At 43.0% G+C, this 24,686-nt stretch overlaps 2 protein-coding genes across 2 annotated transcripts; both read right to left on the reverse strand.

The window, feature by feature from the left end:
- Positions 1–17,625: 17,625 nt before the first annotated feature.
- Positions 17,626–18,285, reverse strand: LOC105199478. Its single transcript, XM_011166616.1, has one exon. The coding sequence runs from the start codon at positions 18,283–18,285 to the stop codon at positions 17,626–17,628; it is 660 nt and encodes a 219-aa protein (XP_011164918.1).
- A 22-nt stretch (positions 18,286–18,307) lies between these two features.
- LOC105199479 lies at positions 18,308–22,844 on the reverse strand. Its single transcript, XM_011166617.1, has 5 exons — positions 22,767–22,844; positions 21,266–22,675; positions 20,543–21,218; positions 19,650–20,453; positions 18,308–18,702 (listed from the first exon to the last, which is right to left on the reverse strand). The coding sequence occupies exons 1-5, from the start codon at positions 22,842–22,844 to the stop codon at positions 18,308–18,310; spliced, it is 3,363 nt and encodes a 1,120-aa protein (XP_011164919.1).
- Positions 22,845–24,686: the final 1,842 nt, after the last annotated feature.

Here is a 24,686-nt window from a genome sequence, read left to right on the forward strand (position 1 = left end):
ATTATATTAAAAAATAAAGAGATTTACTTTTCAAGCGTGCTTCTGTGTCTCCACGCCTTCGTCATCAATCGGATTACATTTGAGACAGCGATTGTCAATCCAATTAGTCTAGGGAAATTTTCTATACCTAGATTGAGTACCATTGTTCAATTCAATCCGAGATCCGATCAGTTATCGTAAACACCCGTGGGGTTCTTATTTCTGCTGTGACACACACACACACACACACACACCCACCCACACCCACCACCACACCCACACCCACACCCACACCCACACCCACACCCACACCAACACCCACACACCCACTCACCCACCCAGTATTTGTATAATAAAAAAATCAAGATTTTAATAATGAATTACTCAAATATTTGTGTTAACAATCATATAGTCAATAAGATCGCTTTTTAATTACAGCCGGGCCCCTGGGGCCCCCGTGACGGTCATAAAAATTTGGATGGGATCCGATAATGCATGGTGAAATAGTCCACCAACCAATCATCTTAACTTATCTAACCTAAACAACGGAAAAACTCTATCGGTTCCGTGCGGGCGGATCCTGATAGCGCACGAGACCGATAGCACACCATCATTCACAGTAGCCGATGCCTAGAGTTTTTCCGTTGGTTGAGTTAGATAAGTCAAGATGATTGGTTGGTGGGCTATCGCACCGTGCGCTATCGGATCTCGTCCGTCCCGTGCGCTATCAGGATCCGCCCCAAAAATTTACTCAGGGTTGACGGTCTTTAATAATCTCTCGTCGGTAATATCGGAGGATAAGATAGAGTGGAAGTTCTCATAAAAATCCAATAGTAAATTTCGTATCAAGTTTCAGCGCTTTCGGTGGTTCAGTCGGGAATTAATCTTAGTGATCGCGCCATATTTGAATGGTATAGATCCGAGCACACACTCTTGCATAGCTTGCGACCGCACTCACGAGCGTGGTGCAACTACGTTAATTGCTCGTGACGCTAGTTAGGCAGCCACGGTAATCGCGAAGTCGCTCACCTCAAGCGCGAAGTTAGTCGGTACGATTGGGCGCCAGGCACGAGCGAGCGTGCCATTCTTAGATCGAAACGTGACCGATCTCTCGATTCATGCCGGAAAAGGAAACGCGAAAATACTCTACTTCGTCACGGGCAATAACGGGCTCTTTTAACCGGTAGCTCAGCCACGGAATTGGCAGAGGGAGTGGTTCGCGGCGGGCGGGGAGGTAGAGGAGAGCGAGGGAACTTAAAGAAAACACTTAGACTTAATAGAGAATTGGACAATGTATTTCCGAGATCTAACACTACTCGCATGGCCTCGCGACGATGTCTCGCGACTCGGGCGCCGTCGGAAAATATTACGCGGTCGTCGGTACGAGCTCACCGAACGGAGAGAGACAAAATTCCGTTCTACTTAGCGGCGGACAAACTACGCCGTGCACACTCGCAACTCGGCACACACACTCTCATTTCACGCGAAATTATATGGCGATTCGGTAGCAAGCGTTCGGAAATACGCGGAACAAACGGAAATCACCAAACAGAAACGCATACACACGCTACTACAGACGACACACAAAAGTATGATACAATTATCGCGACTTGGCTGTGGCGTCGGCGACGCTCTCAATAAACGGAACCGAAAGAATCAAGACGCGACTTGGTCGGATGAGGCGTACGGCGGTTGAGCACGCGGACAGCACGCGAGCACTAGCGTGTTCCCATTCCGGCGGAGGATTGTACGGCGAACGTTAACTCTAAAGACGACTCTCGCACGCGCGACTCATCCGGCCGGCGAAATCGGTGGCTTTACACTAGTTCGTTCGTCTCATCACGACGCTGGCTGGGCCCGAACTCGTCCTCGTGCGGGGATGTGACTCGGCCTCGAAAGCGGCTCCCGTCGTCTCGGCTCTTGATATCGCACCCGTGACGATTCACAGCGAAGTGATCGATAGCGCGAGGAAATTCGGCAGGCGGCACGCAGGATCTCTCGCCTCCACGCACGGGGGTTCGTCGCGCCGCGCTATTGGTTCCGCCTTATAACGCGGTCCTCGCGACCCTCTAATCAGGCTGTCGCGCCGCGGCGCGCAATTCGAGGTAGGTCGGTGTCTTCGGGCAGCTTGCGACTCTTCCCGTGGTTTTCCCGAGGCCGGATGGCTATCCCTACGGACTCTTCGACGTCCGGTGCCCCCGCGCTCGGGACCACGTCCGGAACTTTCTCTCGCAGCTCCTCGTTCGGAGTCTCCTACGCGATGATCTGCGTGGAGTGTCGACATCTCCTACGCCGGACCTTCCCTCTTTGCGTCCTGCAATTTCAGCGGCCTTACTGTTGCGTACAGGCGCGACGGTAAGAGATAACGTAATTAAATGAAGAGAGATCACCTGTCGTGCGCGCTACTGCGATCCTGCGCACGGTCCGGAAGGTCTCCAGTGGCGGCAGCCTCCTCCTTCTTCTAGTCTGCTCGCCGGGTGAGATTTCGTCGATACCAAAAAAGGAATATTCGCTAGCCGCCGATCCGCAAAACGTCGCTAAAATTAACGGACGGACACACGCACACAAAACAAAAACGCGGAATTATAAGCGCACTCGCCGACACGTCCGTCTCCGAGCCGAGAGGACGTAAAGCCGCAGCGTGCGCTCCTCGTTCGGATCTTACGATCCCTGTGACGGACAGCCAAACGGGATGTCACGTCACAAGCTGCATAACCATATGCATAAGGAAATTGATTAGCCCATTTCCTTATACATGTGCTAATGAACCAATCAATTTCTATGGTTTTGCAGCTATGCAAAAGTTTGTGCTCTAGCCTTATAAATGCATCAAATTCAATCGAAAGATCTTATTACTAGATTGTGTAACGGGTCAAACACAATACATTATTAAGTTTCCTGTGGAAATATTGATTATAAATTTTTATTATAAAATATATAGTATAAAATACATTTCACATATGTATACATTTGTAACAGTTTATAATTCGTTTATAAATTCTTTCTTTTTTGGTTTCTATTGCTTTATATTAGGTTTCTTTTCGAAATGTTTCAATTCTTGTCACATGAATCTCGTTTTCAAATGACAGCAAATTGTCATAAAGTTTTTAAAAATACAATTCTTGTTGCATCGATCGGAATTACGTTATTATGTCTGTAAAATTAATCATTAAGCCAGATAACTATGAAGATTAGATATCAAATTAAAAACAATATAAGATAAGAAGCATACAAGCTAGTGTTATGTTTTTGATCGCACAAAGTCGGACCTAGGCCCGATTGACGTCAGGGAGGGAGGTAAGGGCCGGCGAAAAGAGACTTACGACAGGCGGAGTCTGTGTGTAGAGAAGTGTTTATTCTGATACAGCCTGATATCGCTCACGAGCGCTAGCTCGTGTTACAACGTTAGGGGCCGCGTGAGGCGGTGGTATGTATTAGTAGGCGTGGCTGGAGAGTAGTCACTGGTCCTTTGTAGGTGTAGCTCTCGAGAAGATGGACGTCTTCTCGTATGTGGCACAGATGTATGACGTTCGGACACTTGGTTATCACTACTCTGCTGCTCGATTGTCGGGCGGTCTTCTTATACTAAAGTGATTGCGCTAAGCCGTTGCTTGGCGCAATTACTTCTCTTGGTCAGCGTCCTCGTGATACGATTTCAGTAATGCCCGTTGGGTTTCCAAGTTTCTGGGTTTGCTAATTGTTTCATCGTGTCACGAAAATACTTAGCTAGTGTTTTAATTCGGGGCATGCTGACCTGTTTACGGTTGCCATGCGTCGAATTATAGCTTGACTATAACACTAGTACAATTGTTATGAATTTAAAAAAAAAATCTAAGAGACAAAAATTTAAATAAAGGATGTTTAGTTATGAAAATGGATAAGAATCTCACAAGGAAAGGTTTTGAGGTGTCCCCTTCCGATTTTGACGAGCCTTTAATATGTTGTTGTATGTACAGATAAAAATAGGAGACACGCATTTTTTTTACGTACGCGTTTACACTTTTAGGGGTGAAACACCCCTTTGAAGAAAATCGGTTTTTTTCTTTTGAAGCGTATATCATCGAAACTATAAGAGATAGAGAAAAATGTTTTAAATGAAATTTAAATGGCTCGAAGAGTATTTTATAACAGCGAAATTAAAAAAATTTTTTACACTTTCTTCCACCACTTATCTATTTTTTTTTCAAAACTTTTATCTCTTTTTATAAACAAAATAAAGCTTATTTTATTACCAATTCAACGATATAAAATGAAGTTATGTTCTGACATTCTCATGTCCCAAAAATAATTCAAAACCATTGCATAACGCATGGTACGCGCACCCGTCCATGCACTATGGAAGTGTCCCTTATCGATTTTGACGAGTCTTTAATACGTTGTACAGATCAAAATAAGAAACACGTATTTTCTTATACGTGCCCAATCTCACTTTTAGGAAATAAAACACCCCTTCGAAGAAAATCTGTTTTTTTTTAATTTTGAAGCGTATTGTCGAAATTATAAAAGAGACAAAAAAAATGTTTGTTCAGGATTCGACAAAGAGCGACGCTCCTTGCGATTTCTGTCTCCGCTGCCGGAGCATAAGACGGCTCCGCCAAGCGGCAGCACTTATCAGTGTCACAATCGCGTGGCGCTGTCAGCGGACCGTGCAGCTCGTCACCCGCTTGCGCAGCCGATCGCCAGCCAATAAATTATTCGTGATTTATGAAAAGGGCGATGTCACGCCCAATCGTAACGCTCGGTTTGCAAAGTTAAACGTAACGATAACCGGAACCGGCGCAAACTCCACTCCGTTTTTATCATTCACGAAGACGGTCGTGCCGTGCCGTACTTTTCATCTCGCAAGGGCGATCGGCGGCGTACAGCCTCGGTGATGAGGCGCGCGTGTGAAGTGAACAATAACTCAATAATTATAATTAAGTGTGCGTCAAAGTGCCGAACGTGAGAGATCATGCTCCAGAATTCCGGAGCCGTGTAAATTACGTCATAGGAGCACGTAGTCGAGCGCTCGCGTGCGATAACAGCCACGCGGTCAAGATTTCCGCCGACTCGCGCTGAAGATCTCCGTCGCGACGATTAACAAGACCGTTAATCTAAACCGAAGATTTCCGATCGGTATGAGGCTGTGTCAATCGCTCAAGGTCTCCGTTTCTTGCTCGCACGTGCAGGACTCAAGATCGTCTCCATACAAGGCACCCCGCGATTCCAGAAAAGCCGCCATTTCCACCGGCCGGTTTTCGGAGTAATCATTCTTGCTCCGATTGAATCGCTAGAATAATCGTGACTGATCCCAAGTGACAGTTATCATTAGTAACTGTGCCTCCCGGAGTACACAAGTGCTCCGGCGAGTAGTTTGCTAAACTTTGATTTTCGAGACCTCGCGGTGCGATTCTCGAGAGAAGGCGCGAAATCGCATAACGTGGTCGCCGAATTTTGCCCTTAAGGCTTTAACTTTTTTTTTCTACATGTATTAGCGCGCATTTCGCCTAAAATTGTGATTAGTATTAAGTGCTTCGCACGCAATGAAAAGTTGTAAAATTTGAGTGCAAAGTATAACTACGTTCTGCCACTTAATTTTGTGTCACGCAAATTCTCTCCCGTTCCGACTCAGTGCCTCGTTCGAGGCACGACTTAGTCACGCAGCAAACACGTCGCAAATTCGTTCCGGCGTAAACAATGTTCTAATTAAGATTTAAATGGTTTCAAGAGTACTTTATAACAATGATAAACAAATTTTTTTTAAATTATTTTTTATATTGACCCCCACCACTTACTTATTTTTTTCAAAATTTTTATTTTTTTTATAAGCAAAATAAAGCTTATTTTATTGCGAATTCAACGATGATAAAGTTATGTTTTGACATTCCCATTTTCCGAAAATAATTAAAAACCACTCCTTAATGCATACGCGCATCCGTTCGTACACTATGGAAGTATCCACCTTCATTTTTGACGAACGTTTAGTATGTTGTATTACAGATCAAAATAAGGATTTTGTATTTTTTTATACGTGCCCAATTTCACTTTTAGGGGATGAAATAGCCCTTTGAAGAAAATAGGTTTTTTTCTTTCGAAACGTGTATTGTTAAAACTATAAAAAAGAGATAGAAAAAAATGTTCTAATTAAAAGTTAAATAGCTTAGAGAGTACTTTATAACAGTGATAAAAAAATTAAAAAAAATTTTTTCATACTTTCCCTCACCACTTACTTATTTTTTTCAAAATTTGTATTTTTTTTATAAGCAAATAAAGCTTATTTTATTACAAATTCAATGGTATATGACAAAATTATGTTGCGACATTTCCATTTTCTAAAAATAATTAAAAAACTTTTCATAAACATATGGTTAGACGTCTATTAAGCTGATACAGCCAATGTAGCACAATCAAATGAAACACGCATAGAAATTTATTGGTTTTTTGTTGCTAATTTGTTGTTCAATTCCGGATTTTGTTGCTCTAGTCGATTCGGAGAAAGTAGTGGCTGTGCTGACTTAAGATTAAAGCTAGTACAGTCATTAAAAAAAAATAAAAATAAAAAAACAATACAGATTCTTCTACTAATTTCTTGCTAATTCCCAATTATGTTGCTCCACCCCCTAAAAAACGACCCCAAACAGTCGTACGTTAGCACAATACAATAAAATAGATAATTAATGAGATATCTCGACTGATACAATTCCCCGAATTTGTTGCTCGCCATTATCAACAAATCCGATTTTGTTGCTCCACCCTCAACCCTCCAAAAGCTATCCCTAGCTGCCGTACGTCAGTACAACATTCAAAAAATGCAAGTAGTTGAGATATCTCGACTGATTACGTCTTCCCGATTTCATTGCTCATGATTTTCAACAACTCCGATTTTGTTGTTTATTTGGAGGATCGAGGGTGGAACAAAAAAAATTGGATTTGTTGCTAGAATTGCCCTACTTTAACACTTTTCTTCAATTTAAGTTTGTAGATAATCTGATAACCTAAGCATTAATTTCAATATGAAAACTGAAAATACATAAGGCATCTGACTCGCTAATTAAAAGTAGTTACTCTGTAGAACAAAAAACTAATTACAATGTTTTAGTCCTAATGACTTTCGTAGTTTTTCAAATTTAGACAAAACTAAACCCTTTGTTGTCGGCTTTTTGAGATTCTGAAGGAACATATATAACGTTAATTATTCCGTCAGTACATAAATCCCTAACAGAGTTAAATTTTACATCTATATGTTTAAGTTGTTGGTGTTCACACTTGCTTATGTATGCAGGATTGGTTGTTTTCATAGACGAGAGTCTTCCATTGCATAACCCAGTTCTTGCAGAAAATTCCAAGCCCATACTATTTCCGTGGGTGCTGTAACTAACGCTACATATTCCGCCTCTGTGGTTGATAGTGCAACCGTTGCTTCTTTGTTATCCAACAGACTGGATTTCCGTAGATTTCAGTCAAAAAACCTGTCGTTGATTTCTGGTCCACGCTTCCTGCCCAGTCAGCCTCAGCGAAAGCTGTGATTAGAGGATTACGATTTATCTGAAAACTCAAACATAAATTAGTGGTACCCTTTAAATATTGTAGGATGCGTTTCAATCCTTTCCAATGTTTTGAAGTGGGTGCCTCTTGAAAGCAGTTATAATAATTCACTGCAGCGCTCAAGTCTGGCCTCTTATTCAACATTACATATATGAGATAGCCGATCAATTCTCTGTACGGCCAATTGATATTCAATTCATCTTCCGTTTTTTTGTTTGGAGTTTTGTATTGCCAGATTTCGTGTTTTGGTGGGTTTACAGTCTTCCATATCGAAACGTTTTAGCATATTTGTGATGTATACTGTGAATGAACTGAGATTCATTCTTTATGTCTATCAATTTTTATTCCAAGAAAACTTTTCAATGGACCGAGATCTTTTATTGAAAAACGCTTTTCCAGTTGACGTTTAATATTGTTTAAAGTTTCGAATACTTCCGGCAATTATAATGTCGTCGACGTAGAGTACGAAGTAAGTTCTTGCATCTTTGTTTGATTCATAAAACATACATTGATCATATTCTAATTGAATGAATCTAAGTTCCTTGATATAAGTTTTAAATGCTGAATTCTATGCTCGCGGTGACTGCTTGAATCTGTACAATGTTCTATTAAGCTTGCATACTCTTGAAGTTTCGTCTTTGCATTCTGATTGTTTCATATATAGATCCATCGTTAGTCTTCCATGCAGAAATGTATTTTTTACATCTAACTGATCCAAATAAAAATCTTTGTTTATAATAATAAACAGCAGTAGTTGAACTGTGGTTAATTTTGCCACCAGGGCATAAGTCTCATCATAGTCAAATTCCTTTCTCTGTAGACATCCTTTGGCCACTAGACGTGCTTTATGTCACTGGATATTTCCATGTTCATCACATTTAATTTTGAAGATCCATTTATTATTGATCTTTCCTTTCTGCAGGTAGCTGCACCAGATTCCATGTTTCCTGTATTGCTTTGAGTTCCTCATTATTGCTTTATGCCATTCCTCTTTATTATGACGAGAGTTGATTTCTGAATAACTACTTGGTACGTCCTCGATAAAGCTTTCAGCATGTAATGCCAATGTACAGTAGTCCTTGAGGTAATCAGACTTCTTTTTTGCATGTGTATTTCGTCGGAGAGATTTTTGTTTCTTTGGAGATTATAATGTAGCTTCTTCTTTCTCTTTACTAACTGCTTCTTCAACATGTATCAATTTTTGGCTATTATCTTCTACTGCTGAGATAAATTCTTGTTCTGTTTTTTCATTATGATCAGATTCCGTTTCCTCTGGAACGTTTGTTTCAACAAATGGCTGTTTATGTTCAAACTTTGTTTCGTCAAATATAACATCCTGCCCGTGAAGTATTCAGTCCTCTTCATGGCTCCAGAGACGATAGCCATTATTAGTGTATCCTAACATGATACATTTTTTTGATCGAGAGTCAAATTTCCTAGGACTTAATTCTTTTGGAATGTGCAAGTACGCGATACATCCAAAAACTTTTAATTTTTTTACATCTGGTCTCTTTCCGTACTATAATTCTACTGGAACTACATCATTTAGTACTGTTGTCGGACTTCGATTTATAATGTATATCGAGCTTAAAACTGCATCAGACCAGAAATTTTTGTTTAATTTTGAGTGAAGTAGCATACATTGCGCTTTATCAAGGATTGACCTGTTCATACGCTCTGTAACACCGTTTTGCTGAGGCGTGTATCTAATAGTGTATTCTATACTACAAATTCTTTCTTTTTTCAAAATGACGAGTCATTTCTTTCAAGGTATACTCACAACGGAATCGATTGATTTTCAAATTAAAGTGAGCAGTAACCATTGCCTCATAAAGTTGAAAATAACGGAATACTTCACTCTTATTCTTAAGTAAATATGTCACCGTAAAATGTGTGTAATCATCAATAAATGTTAGTATGGGTGAGACCCAGTTGCGCACAGACCCGATCGGACACCACCAATCACGTAATCTAATCTAACCCAACCAACGGAAATATTCTAGGTATTGGCTGCTATGAATGGTAGTATCCAATCGGGTCTGTGCGCAACTGGGACACTCCCGTTAGTATATATCTGTTACCTTAACGTAACTCTGGTGTGATGGGTCGCTGTGGATTAGTTGCAGCGGACGCTTTGTTCTTGATCTTTCTTGATTGTGAGATAATTTTGTTTGCTTTCCTTCAACACACGTGTGGCAAATTTTATTGTTAGTTAACTCCATTTTTCCTAGATTTATTCCGTCCACTATTTCCGCGACTTTCTTCAGATTGTTGAATTCTATGTTTTCATATTGTTACGTCCTGCGGAGTAACAGTTCTTTTCTTTCGAAATCGATGCGGCCAAGCGACCGGAGATCGCGAACAGGCGGTCCACCTTAGCCATGCAAATAAGCTAGAATTGATTGGTTGAGTCATGGTTGCTCTATGTTTGACACGTGCCGGTTTTGCCGGAAGCAAGCGTTGAAACGCGGACGATTGACTCTTTTGATGCTAAACACCCGTCGCGCAAGAATTAATAGGAAACAATCTCCTAAGGAACGTAACTGATAGAATGGATTAGTCAGATGAAAAACAAATTAAAAGTCGAAATTCTGAGAACGCGTGGGTGATGATAAGAGATAATATATCTGGGGATTAAAACTTCATAAGAATCATAAGCAGGGATCGGGTATAAAAAGAAGGAGCTCCGGAGCAGATGAGCCATTTTGCTATTTGCTTTTATTACTCGTGATTCATTATTCACTGTTCATTCTCTTATACTCCAGTTCGATCCATCGCACATTCCGTGACATTATATGTCCGAGTTTGTGACGTTTGGATCCGTATTTATTCGTGAGACTTAAACTTGACTCGGCGTTGTAAAAATTCAGTCAGCGAGTTTTTTCGCAAGTTTTGAAGATCCTGAGCCCCAAACGCTGACCAGCCATTCGTCGTTCTAAGCCGAATCTGCTCTGCCGAACGCCAGTTCATTCTCACCTCTATAAAATTTTCAACAAATAGTAAGCCTTAGCCATCCGTTATTTCCTTCCATAAGACTACTTTCTCTCTCTCGCAAAGAATTTTCATTGTAAATATATTTATATACGCATTATTAGTTCACAACCCTTTTCTTTTTTCCTTTATTATTTATTTCTTAATTTCACTTTCAAATTACACGTACTGCATTTAAAGTTTTATTGGCAATTCTTAATCCAAACTTGGAAAATAATTTGGACACTGGTAGGCCAACAACGTCAGTAGAGAAGCAATTACTTTCAGTAATTTAGCTCTTAGCAACTCCTGATTCTTATCGGTATGTATTTGAACGTGTAAAAGATACATGTAAAAGAAATATATATATAATATATATATATATATATATATATATATATATATATATATATATATATATAAAATATTTATTTATTTTGTCAAAACAATTAAGAAAATAATGTAATATTTTTTATTTGTTTTAAATAGTAAATCATCTGAATAGGAATCTGAAGAAAATTAATAACAAAATTATTTGGTAATTGTGCACTGTAGGAAACCCAGCTCCAATCATGTTGACCTTGATATATGTTATAGAGGCAAGGATACTAAACAACTTTTTTTTATAAATTAATTGGCTCTCATCTAGTTTTCGAGAGATACTTAGAGAAAGAAAAAAACAGTTTTTCTTAATTATTTCAGAAAAATATTTATTTTACAAAAATATGTGTCAAACAAAAAATGAAGCTCGTAATAAGTTCTATAAAAGAGGTTATATACATATTTTACCTAACTTCAATACTGTAGTTGTTATAATAAAAAAATTGTTTAAAATAATTTTTTTTAATTTTCATTAGTTTTGCGTGAAATGTAGATGCTTGGGCGGGGGAGGGGTTCCGCCCCTTCCCCTGCACCCTCTCCCCGTATTTTTTCTAACCTAACCTAACCTTATCCTATTTTAGTTGTAATTTGGCCAAGGATATCTAATTGACCATGTTGCAATATTAGATTTGAAATTATAGCCCACCTTCTCCCGCACCCACCACGTCATTAGTGGACCGACTGAGACGAGGTGGGTTAGGTTAGAAAAAATACGGGGAGGGGGTGCAGGGAGAGGGGCGGAAACCCTCTCTCGCCCACGCGTTCTCTGTACATGTAAAAATTTGAATTTGTTAGTTTTTTTAAAATAATTTTTTATTATAACTTCTAAAGTATTGGAGTTAGGTAAAATATGTACAGAACCTTATTTGTAAAGCTTATCACAAGCTTCATTTTTTATTTAACAGATTTTTTTTGTAAAATAAATATTTTTTGAAATAATAAAGAAAACTGTTTTTTCTTTCTCTAAGTATATCTCGAAATCTGTAGGAGAGCGCCAATTAATTTATAAGGAAAAATTGGTCAGTATCCTTGTCTCTATAACATATGTCAACATGATTGGATCTGGGTCCTCTATAATGCACAATTACCACAGTTGTAATTTAAAATTTATAAGTATTGTTCTGTATTTCTATCGATAGGTCTGTTGGGGAAAGATTTGATATTAGCAAATCCACCTTGTTTACTTGCTTTGAGCGTGTAATTAGTGCTTTAAATAGTGTATCTTTTTAAATTATTTGTTGGCCAAGGTAAGAAGAGTTTGAAACAATAAAAGAAAAATTTAAAGCAATGGCTGGTATTGATGGTATTGTTGCAGCAATTGATAGAACGTATGTGCTCATAAAAGCACTCTTGGAAAATCCAGACGTATATATTACACGTAAATGTCAATACGCCATAACATTACAAGCAATGTGTGATTCTGATATAAAATTTGTTGATTGCTTTGTAGGTTACCCGGTTCTGTTCATGATGCTAGAATTTTTCAAAATTCCGATATGTATCACTTAATATGTAAAAATGTTAAAAAATATTTTCCCAGGTATGAATTTATTTTAGCAGATAAAGCTTATCCATTTTTACAATGGTGTATTCTTCCATACATTGATCGAGGAAATTTTACGAGAGCGCAACGTCATTTTAATGAGTCGAAAAACTAAACAAACAATTGAAAGAGCATTTGCTTTATTGTTTGGAAGATTTCGACGACTAAAATATTTTGACATGAATAGAGTTGATATGATACTTGCAACAGTTATAGCTTACTGTGTATTGCATAATATGTGTATAGATAGTGGTAATAATTTCTTGAATAAATATATAAATGAAGGAATGAATGATGTGCAAAATGAAAGAAAAGAAATTACAGAAGTAAAAGATAGAGAAATCAGTAACAGTCGACGCGATGCTCTATGTAGAGAATTGTATCGAAATTTCGAGTAATATTATGTATATATGTATATGTATATGTATATGTATATGTATATGTATATGTATATGTATACAGGGTGTTCAAAAAGTCTCGGACCGGCGAAATATCTCGAAAACTAAGCATTTTAGAAAAAAAATGTTTCAGATAAAAGGGTTCCTACATATTTTTTATTGCATTTTCTTGTAATCGATTTCGAGACCTTTCCAAAACACTACAAGAAAGTTTATTTTCGTTGAGTATTTTCCGAGTTGTGAGGCTTGAAAGCTGTAATGTACTGTAACTTTCAAGCTTCACAACTCGAAAAATACTTAACGAAAATACATTTGTTTATAGTGTTTTGGAAAGGTCTTGAGATAAGCTACAAGAATATGCAATAAAAAGTAGGCAGTTCCATTTAAAAAAGTTAATGTAATTTCGATCTGACCTTGGCGACGCCATCCAAGGTCAAACTGATAAGATCAGTAAATAGATCTTTTGAAACCCTATAACTTTTATCTGAAACATTTTTTTCTAAAATGCTTAGTTTTCGAGATATTTCGCCGGTCCGGGACTTTTTGAACACCCTGTATATGTATATATGCAGAGTTGGGCAGTGTTTAATAAAATTTCATAAAACATGAAAAAATTCTATTATTGTTTTATTAAAACAAAAAATCTATATTTATACTGTAACGAACCGCCTTTCCGCTCTTCCTCGGACTGTCCATAGTTCTGTGCTGTCCGGCCGACCAACCGCCGGACAGCAAAGAAGAGGCGCATAGTGCCAACAATAAATTCAAAATACGCGTAGCGCGTAAAACACGCATCCGCGCGTCGAGGTACTCTCCGCACGCACGTGCCGTACAAGCAAATGAAGTGGCGGTCGATGCCGATCTCGAGTGGCGGGATCCCCCTCTCCGACACCGTACCGACCGCTTCCCGAACAACTCCTACTCTCGAAATCCGGTTATATAAGTGCCGCCGCTTTCACGAACAGGGCTTCTTTCCGTACAAATTCCCGTCCATAAAGTGCCTCCTAAGCTAGCCCGAAAGTTAAGAGATCTTAGCTTCTGTCAATCTTGGCGACTAGCCCTCTGCTTTCTAGACCGCCGATTTACGGGCTCAAGTGAATCTTGGACTCAACCGAGAGATCTCGGTAGTCGGAGAATTCAACATCTTTTCTCCTCTCCGTCGGCACCGACTCACAACCTGGGGTGTGGAGTTCCGCGCCTCTACCAAGAGATCTTTGTGTGAGTCGTTGCCGCCGCAGCAACACCGCGGTATTAACCGCCACGCGTCGCGATTACCGTAGCGAACTAGTACAGCTGTACCGCGCGCGTCTATCTCTGAAAGATTGAAAAAAATCATGCCAGAAGTTAAAACATTTGATTAAAAATACATTTTATTAAAAAATATATGCTAAAAATATGCGATTAAAATTAATTAAAAAAAAAAATCCGAATTGATCGGGATTTCTGCACCAAAAATACGATATTAAGATCGATTAAAAATAAGATTGGAACCTAGATAGATTTATGAAAACAGAATACATTAATGTAAACGTAATAAATGTTTAATTTACAAAAAAATTTTATGTGGAATTTTCCACACACACGTTACGAGTGAAAAGAACGAGAGCGAGTATTTGTTTCGAAGTTACAATAAGCAGCTTCTAAAAGTCTCACTGAAGTATGAGCTGGGGAGTCGGCTGCGATGGTGCCTAGATATAACGCTTATGGCCACATTCGATTTACGAGAAGATCTACCGCGTAGTCGCCTAATGGTAGCGCCAGCACTCGTTAAATCCATTTCAATCCAAAATTACAGGATTTCATAAATTATAATTAAATCGAATTTTAATACGATGTGACACGCTGAAACGCTGGAAACGCTGTGAAACGCTGGATAAAATATCTCTTTATTTAAAAATGGCACGCAATTCTTGTGCGCCATTTTTAAATAAAGAGATATTTTAATAACAACACTATAAATCACGTTAACAAATTTGTAAAATTGTCCAAGGGCTATGCTTTTTTTAGCAGTTAATAAACAACTGTCAAGAAAAAAAAACAGTTTTCGAACAATTTTACAACTTTACGATTTTAAAATGATTTACAATGTTATTTTATCAAAATAGTTTTTTATTTAAAAATAGCACATAAGGATTTTTAGCGTTTCAGCGTATCATTTCTCACTACTAATGTTAAGATTTCTAAACGTGGTCGCTAAAAGTATTTAGGATTTTTAATGCAACTGATTTAAAATTTTTAAAAATTTTTATATTATGCATTACACTTAAACAATTTATAAAATTAAAAAAATAAAAATTTTTGAATTTTCTTGAATATTTGGAAATTTTTAACAGTTTAGAAGTATATTAAATTAAAAAAAAGAAATATATATAAAAGTAATATAGTATATATAATAGATATACGTTTTTGGACCGATAATGTAACAATACTATGATAATAAGAAAGCCTTCGGTCGCAGCTAGATCTTAGTGCCTATATTTATTTGTATTATATATTATATATTATTTAGTATATAATATATATCTATAGATTTTGAAAGATAAATATAGATAGTGTAGATGTTACGTCTTGCTGAGTAACGATTCTTTTCTTTCGAGAGTAGATATATCGTTGTTCGAGAGTTGACCAGGAAGCACTTAAGACAAAGAGAGGGGGCAATCGAAAAAGCGGTGACACATGCAAACTATAATCATAACAATTGGTATGCCTGGCGTTATAAAGTATTTGTGGCGTCCGTCCAAACGCCACTATAATACATCCACACGCTTAAATAATTCTACGGCGCCACCGCTATGCGCCACGTTCAAACTCAAGGTCCGCCGGTGTGCCCGTCCGACCGTCACCAGACGCGCGCGCGAGCATCCGCCTAGTTCCGCGGCGCTATCGCTACGTGGCTTTCAAACTCAGAAGTCAAGCGCGGACAAAAGCAGGATATAAGGAGCTCCGTGAGCCTCGAGAAACCAGCCTTCGTTCGTCTATTCACGGCGAGTACGTCTACAAGACAACATACCGTTGACCTCTGACACATTATTTTAGCGAAAACCTTGTCGCCCGGCACGTTCTCCAACTAAGTGCCGACGGTCAAGCAAGGGTCCCGAAGCGATTAACGTACTGATCGAGCCTAGCTCTCGGGAAAGGCCTCCTCAACCTCACATAGAGCTCTGCTCTGTGAGCCTTCCGGTAGAGCCCAGCTCTCGGAATATAACCACTCTCCCTCGTATCGAGCTTGACTCTGCGAGCGTGAGAAAGACTTTTGGAACCGACGTTGAGTCTGGCTCTGTCGAAGAAGCTTAAGTCAAACACTGCAGTGTTAAGCTTGGCTCCACCAATGGGATCCTCAGGACTGCGTGGAAACTAATTCCGCTGCATCTGCCTCTGGCGAGACGAAATAGGCCACTAATGCCCTTCTTGAAGGACGAAGACCCAAGGGACGCACGGCCAATTTCACCTTCCTGATTGTTGAATAGTCCGGAGCCATCCTTTGTCACCACTGGCCACTTCGCCATCGCCTTCGCCTCCAACAGCATCAACTCACGAGCCGAAAATCAACAGAACTACGCAGACCGACGTCCACTACGCCACAAGGGTGCCAAATTCCGGCTGAGTGGAACCGAACGAACAGACCTAACACCAAGAAGAACCAACCACCCAGAAGAAAAAGGCAACGGACAAGGAAACGCGGCCACCTTCTTGGATTCCAGAATCATTGACCCGGCGTAACTGGAATATCAAGAACTAAATGGCTCTTTTCAGAGCCCCCTCACTAAAAAACCTAATTGGAGTCAAAACCGCAGTCTCTATAACATAAACCTAAAATTGCGAACAAACCCGCTAAATTAGCAAAACCGCTAAATATTTAAAATTGCCTCCGAGGTTCGCCGACAGGTCACTAGCCGAATGGATATTAAATTAAAATACGAGGGGTCTTGAGAGCACGACGCTTTTGATACCAGAGACGGGTGGACTGTGTAGGCGACTGCCGTAGATAGGAAAAGCCAGAACACCGAATTTCCCACGACTGCGACTCTCTCTCTCTCTCTCTCTGCGCCAAAAATTTATGTACATGGCGCAATAAACATGCCAACCCTTACTGAATAAATGATCTTCCAAAGGTCGCCTGCATTAGCTAGACGAACGTTAAGATTGAAACGCGAGGCCTCTTGAAAGAATAGGGCCCAACGTAAGGTCGAACTCAAGTGGGCAACATCTGGGGACATGTGAGACATTCGCTACTGTCGAAGCCCCCCTACGAGCATTCGTAATGCTCGCATGCGGAGCTCGAGCATTATTTAGGAGTACCCATTCGCGGCGACAATTCCGCACGAACATTCCGTCCGCCATCGCTCAAAGTGTCAGGTTCGAGCGATCGAACGATAGAATAACTTGGTGCCGTCACAACCTAACATACATGTCGCGATAGACACAAACGAGATTACAGGGTGGAGGATAATACTGTAACCCAACTTGTCGGAGGTAAACGCACCCAAAAATTCACAGATTTAAGTTAAAGGTTAACAGGGTCAATATCACGATTCAGCAACCATGAGATGGCTGTGAAGAGGGCCTTAAAATTACAATTTCTTAAACACTAGTTGAATAAATTGAAAAAGTTCGTAACTAATAAGACCAAAACGCATGACTAAGCAAAAGATTGAATTAAACTAATGGAACGAGTATATGTTACAAGATAAATTAGGCACCCGCAACACCTAGAGATTAAACTCCCAGTGGCAATTCAGAAGAATTGGGTATCTTTGGTAGACTAAACTTAAGTTAAGCAGTCACTATACACAAGAGAGTTCACATTCCTTGAGTCCTGATACAGCTCTCCTACTGGGCGCCGCCCGCCATGGAGGACTCAAATTGAGAAAACTTAACGAGTGTTTGTTCGTGTACCGGCAGCAGAATGAGTCTGTTGACGGGTCGCACCAACTCCGACGTCGATGAGCGGATGGTGGCGACCCTCGTCAGCCCATCCTTCCCAGGATGAAGTTGCACCATCCTGGTCAGTGGCCACTTTGTTGGAGGAGCCAGTTTGTCCTTGAACAGGACCAAGTCTCCCACCTGAAGCTGCCGGTTTGACTTAAGCCATTTGGCCCGCTGTTGCAGCTGCCAAAAGTAACTCCTCATCAGCCGAAGCGAATGCCAGCCGGAGCAGGGTTGCCCTGCCTGATCGGTCTTCGTGAAAGGTTTCCGGGAAGCAACCAGAGGCCTTCCGATGATAAAGTGACCAAGTGTCAGTACTGAGGCATCGTTAGGATCCGAGCTAAGCGCGCTGATCGGCCAAGAATTTAGGCAGGCCTCTATACTAGCTAGCACGGTCGTCAGTTGCTCGTATGTGAGCTTAGAGTCGCTAATGACCCTATAAAGATAACGTTTCATCGACTTCACATTAGACTCCCAGATGCCCCCAAAGTTTGGAGCTCGAGGGGGGATGTATCGCCACTCAACTCCATCCAACGCCACGGCAGCCGCTACAGCTTGGCTCATGGCGGAGGTCTCCGAGAAGAGCCTATGCAGTTTGGCCTTGCTGCCCTTGAAGGTGGTACTGTTGTCGGTGTAGATGACCCGACAGAGACCACGCCGGACGGTAAAGCGATGGTATGCCTAAGAATGCGTCAGTGGTCAAGTCAGAGACCAGCTCTAAATGGATGGCCTTGATTACAAGGCACACAAACACCGCCACGTACTCTTTCGATGTCTTTTGATCTCGCCCAGGAGAAGCCTTCACCCAGAAGTAGCCGGCGAAGTCGACTCCAGAGTGTGCAAATGGTAGCGCCGGTTTAGCTCGGATGGCCGGCAGCGGTGCCATCTGCTGCTCGAGGGTGATGGCGTTGTGACGCTCGCACCTGACAAGCTCCGCACAATGCGTCGGATCGACGTGTTTGCGCGCAGGATCCAATACCTCTGCAACAGATAGCTATGTACTAGTCTGTAATTCCCATGGAGAGTAGAGATGTGAGTCTTGCGAATAAGGAGAGCGGTGACGTGATGATTTTTGGGGAGAATGACAGGATGTTTCTCGGATTCCGAGAGAAAGGAGTTCTGCAGTCTGCCACCAACGCGGATCAACCCGTGAGTGTCGACAAATGGCAGAAGTCTACAAAGGGGGCTGCCAGATCGAACCCCCCCTCTTGAGGCCAGGCTCCGTAATTCTTCTGAGAACGCCTCCATCTGCACCAGCCTGAAAAGTGTCGATGATCCGAAGGCCAGTTCCTACGAGGACAGAAAGCCCCTGCGGCGATCAGGTTTCGCCAGCTTCGAGTTGAGTCGCCAGCGGTGAACGTACGCAAGAATCGCGCACATTCTGTCAAAGGACGAAAATTTCCGCAGCCAGTCGGAAAGTGGAAGATCGGATCGAGTTAGCCAGACGTTAACTCGACCGCGCGACTCCAGTTCCGTGGCCTCGAGTACAGTTTTGGAGGGCCATTCGGTCTGTGGCCGAGTCAGTCACTCAGGCCCGCTCCACCAGATCCCGGATTCCTGCAGCTGTCGCGAGGTACAACCCCTCGTAGCCAGGTCCGCAGGGTTCTGAGCAGATTTGACGTGGCGCCAAACAGCAGTGGGCAGCAAAGTGGAAATCTCGCTGACCCTGTTCGCCACGTATGCCTTCCACTTTGATGGATGTGACTGTAGCCAAGACAGGACTACTTGCGAGTCGCACCAACAATGTATTGCGCCGGTTGAGCTTCTAGTTGCGGCAGAGTGCTAACGATCAGCCGCGCAAGAAGAGAAGCCCCACATAGCTCGAGTTTGGGAAGGCTCACAGGATTTGGCCACCTTAGATTTGGCTATCAACAGTCAAGAGTGAGGTGCTGCTGGTACCACGACGTAGAGGGTGGCTGCGAACGCACGCTCAGAAGCGTCGCAGAAGCCGTGGAGATGCCACTCCATAATCTCACTGGTACCCAGCCAGCGTGGAATGTTTATGGCCTCCAGATCCGTCAGCTCCGTCCGGTATGTAAGCCAGGACTGTGCAAGTCGACCTGTGACTCGAGCGTCCCAGTCTACACTTTGAAGCCACAGGCATTGGAGAAGCAGCTTCGCCCGTATGACCACTGGACACACCCAGCCCACTAGGTCAAACAGCGTGGCAATTTGAGACAAAATTGCGCGCTTTGTTACTGCAGGAGGTGACGGCGGAAGCCGCACCTTGAAGTTGAAGACGTCCGTGTGAGGCAGCCACTTCAGGCCCAAGGTCGAGACTGCGTCGCTTGCTGTGAGCCTTCTGTGATGCAGCGGCTCAGCTGTACCAAAAAGGTCGGCGTGATTGGCCATTTGTCCACCCGAGGAGGATAGAATGCCAACAAGTTCTGTCTTAGCAGCTGCCGCTTTCTCGGGTGTGTCTCCCCCGCCAAAAAAGCGTCCACATAGCGATTTTTTCGGAGCAGCTTGGACCCGAGTAAAAAGCGATGCGCCTCCGCTTCGGCGAAGTCCAATAGACAGGCGTTGGCGTGAAACGGTGCAGAGGCGGTACCATATGTCACCGTGAGCAGGCGGTACGAAAGCAACGGCGTCTCGGGTGAGAACCTTCAGAAGATGCGCTGCCAGTCCAAATCCTGCCGGTGTATTAACATCTGGCGAAACATTTTCACCACATCGCAGGTGAATGCATACCGGAAGAAGCACCATCTCAACAGCACGACCAATAGATCCTCCTGCAACTTAGGACCAGCATGGAGCCTGGAATTAAATGAGACGCCCACCGCGTCTTTCTGGGAGCCGTTAAAAACGACTGGAATTTTGCCACAATTTTCCCTTCTAAAAACGGGGTAATGTGGCAGATAATAGGCCTGGTTTGTAGCCACCTCGCTCTCCGGAACCACTTCCATATGGCCGAGATCGATGTATTCGCGCATGAAGGCAGAGTATGCGGAAGCGACGTCCGGTTGTTTGGCAAATCGACGTTCAAGACGCATCATGCAGGCCCGCGCTGTCGTGTCGATGCCAGAAAATTGAGGGGTTTCGGAGAAGGGCAGCCGTACAACGTAGCAACCCTCTTTGTTGCGGAAGGTCGTCTTCTTGAATTCGTCCCAACAGTCCTGGTTGCTCGGCGCCAGTTGATGCACACGCGGGACCTCCTCTGTCTCCCAGAACCTGGCCACGGCTTTAGTAAGCTCATGGTCGACAGAGACGTGATGCACGGAAGTCCTTTCGCTGAGATCGTTGTTCGGTTCTGCGCTGCCCATGAGGACCCAACCGAAAACGGTTTCGTGCGCTATCGGAGCCTCAAAAGGATTCACAGCCTTCTGCACTCCAGGTAGCATAGCGGCGCCAAAAACTGCCGAGCTGAGGATGCAGTCCACTCTGCTGGGCGCTCCGTAGTGAGGGTCGGCTAGGTGAAAACCGTCAAGATGGCTCCACCTCTTGACCTGCCGTTTGGGCACCAGATTGGAGACCTTCTTCAACACCAGAGCTGAGAACTTAAGTGAAAATTAGCGTCTCGTTGCGATTTCAGAATGAGTCCGACGCGACTCTGAGTAACGGTATTTGGAGTGCCGCCCGTGCCATTGACAATGAGGTGAGCGGGTTTGCGCTTCAAGTTGAGCGCCTGGACAATGTATTCCGAAACGATGCATTGCTCTGCGCAGGAATCCAGGAGCACGCGCACAGTCAGAGACACTCCAGTCTCAGATTGCAAGGTGACTACGGCCGTCGTTAGAAGTTGCTCAGTGCCGCAGGACTCACTAAGAATCTGAGGAGAGCTGGATGTAACATGCGTGGTGGTTTCCCCTGAGGATTCAGAGAGATGTTGCGTTGTAGATCCGGAATGCTGTCCGTCTTGGTGAAGTCGCGTGTGGTGCAACCCAGCGCACACGAGCCACCGCCCTTGAGATTTGCACTCGTCGACCTTGTGACGGTTGCTGAGGCAATTTGTGCAAAGACCTTTGTTGGCAGCAAGGTGCTTTCGTTTGCCTTGCGAAAGAGCGGTAAAACCTTTGCACTTGCTGATGAAATGTGGTGCTTGGCAATGCGCACAGGAACCAGGGTCCGAGGACTTCGAACTGTTCGATTTTGAAGAGGAGGAAACTATCGTGTGAACAGCGGTGCACTTCCCCTTTGGTTGCTTGCCCGAGCTTCTCTGCTGACCGTTAGATGATTTGCCCTTGGAATCTGCTGATGCCTGAGTTACGGCCTCGATTCTGTCCAAGGTCTGGATCCGGTCTTCAAGAAACTTCTTAAAAAGTTCAAATTTCGGGAAGAAACCGTCCTGAAAGGTTTCAACCTCCTTCGTCCAGTCCATGCGTGTTGCAGGAGCTAACTTGGACTCGATGCATTGAATGAACACCATATCCCAGTGTTCAACAGGAAGCTTCAGTGACTTGAAGGCGTTTATGCTTTCGTTAGTCGTATTGAGAAGGCCACTCAAATGCGCGCTTGTCTCCTTAGCCGACAAAGGCAGCGTGAGCAACGCATTGAAGTGAGTGGAAAACCTGAGAAAAATGTTGTCGTATCGACTGCAGAGCGACTCCCAGGCAGTAGTAAAATTCTCTCCGGTGACCTCCAGTCCCTTGAGCTTGCCTCCAGCCTCTTCTTTTAGATAGTTGAGAAGATGCTGAAATTTAATGACCGCGGTTATGCTCGGATCGTTCAAGACGAGCGATTGAAATTTGCTCTTGAAGCTCTGCCAATCCCTTTGAGTCCCGTCGAATTTCGGGAGCTTGACGCGTTCGAGTTGGGAAGTCGAGGTCGAAACAATTGAACCAGATCTGCACGCAGGTCCACCGCTTAGCATAGGCATCGTTCTTGCGGCAATGCGCTCGGTTAGCCACGACTTCGCCGACATATAGGCCAACAACCCTGACTCGTAAAGGTTCTCCTTAAAATATGTGCAACCCTTGAGTTCCTCGGTATGAGGAAAGAGCGCATAATCCCTTGACTGGAAGTTTTTCCAATAATCTTCAAGGAGACGATCTCGCGTTTGAAAATCGCTTAGCGTCCTTCGCTGCCTTCTGTTTAGAGGTATTTGCCTGAAAGTTTGCGATCAGCTCGAGGTCACGCTTCTGACGCGCTAAGGTCTCGTCAATTTCCGCACGCTCCAACGGCATGATGCAGAAGCCAGCGCGTTTCAAAATTAAATTTGCGCCAAATAACGGCGCGAATAAAATTAAGGGGCGTATTGTTTCAGCACCGTCGCGGAAAGAAAGTAAACGAGAGTCCAGTTGCAAACAAATAATACGAGTCGACGGAAAAAGAGTCAGCAAATGTTGCACGAATATCGCACGAGTCAGCAAATGTTGCACGAATTCCGCAGATCGCGCAAGGAGATGATACGTTAAATGCGAGCGAACGTCCAATACGGAGCATGCTGTAGCATGCACGTTCGCAGGCGTGCGAGCGAGAGCGCTGCACGCTGGAACGCCAGTGGAGAGAGAGAGAGAGAGAGAGAGAGAGAGAGTAACCAATTTCGCACCGTGCTCCGAGCGAGCGAGACACGTGCGTGAGGCGTGTAGATGCGTGAAGCGTAGATTCCAGTATCGTCCTTCACCGCGCCGCTCCCCTCTTACCAAACTTACGTTACTTGCGGGGGGCGGGGTGCCGGGGACGATGTCCACGTTCCGCCGTTGGTCCTCCGGTTGCCTCCAGCTTATTTACGACTCAAGGATTTTGCGCACCGCTTTTTTCTCAATGTCTTGCTCCACGGCGCGTGCAAGCACGCACGGCAACACGGCGTGAGCGAGTGTAGAAAGCCTGGAGACCGATTCCTGGTGCTCCGCACGGCTATGTCCTCGCTCCCAGTCAACAGCCTGACGTATTGTGCACTTGCGAGTCCGCGCACACACACACGCGACGCGCCAAAAACGAAGAGTTCACAGGATGCACGGAATGTTTGTCGGGAACCGTGCTGGCATCCAAGATGGCTCACAAAATCGCGTGGCGAGTTGCCGGCCTATCGTTTGTCCTTGCTCCGATTTCAATGCCGTTGGTATCCGGCTCGAAGGACCAAAAATTATGGTGGCGCACTTTCCGATGCAGAAAAGCGTTTCCAAATAGTTTAGTTTAAATTAAGTTAAGTTAAGCAAGTAAGTTAAGCAAGAGGACGAGGAATAACAGAGCCGGGTAGCATAACGCGCACGCAATTAACAAGAACGGACACTTTATTTCGATTTTTGCACAGGTGTTTTTCTCTCGAAGTCGTACAGTAAGCTGAGGCTCACGCTCGGAAAATCGCTGACTGAGGAGCCGATCAGGGGGGAAAAAGGCGCGAGGCTTAGAAACGCGACTGCCGAATCTTGCGACGTTCCGCGAGATGGAGATAAGGGTATCACATTCGCTACTGTTGAGGCCCCCCTACGAGCATTCGTAATGCTCGCATGCGGAGTTCGAGCATTATTTAGGAGTACCCATTCGCGGCGACAATTCCGCGCAAACAAAGATAATAAGAATTTTTTGAAAACTTTGAATATATCGTGTCCAGTTGAATGTATTTGAAAAATTTCGTGTTTACTTTTTGCCGTGTAATGTCTATTTTTGTCGATCATACGCAATAATGCGCACAGTTGATGTTGGGGCTATTCGTAATACCGAGCACCGGGGCGATTCATTAATACTGATTGCAGCGTCTAACCTAAGTTGGGTAACCCTAACCCTTTGGCTGTGTTACGAATGTCTGTGCTACGCAGAGTTAAACACTGAGGTAAAGTTCTTTATTGATTTAATTTAAACTTGATAATATTGTGTATTTTAGTACATAGAACATAAATATGAATATAAAATTGTCGCTCTTAAGTAGGTAAAAAGTTATAAAGCGTTAAAGATTGACACTTGAGATTAGGAAATCTGTTACACCAATGGCATAAAAAGACATGCGAACGTGTATGTTTACATTTGTTTATTGTATAACTATATTTTTTTTCAAATAAAAGAAAGTCTTAACAACAGCTTTTTTA

This window comes from Solenopsis invicta, chromosome 5 (assembly GCF_016802725.1).
Source record: "Solenopsis invicta isolate M01_SB chromosome 5, UNIL_Sinv_3.0, whole genome shotgun sequence".
NCBI lineage: Eukaryota > Metazoa > Arthropoda > Insecta > Hymenoptera > Formicidae > Solenopsis > Solenopsis invicta.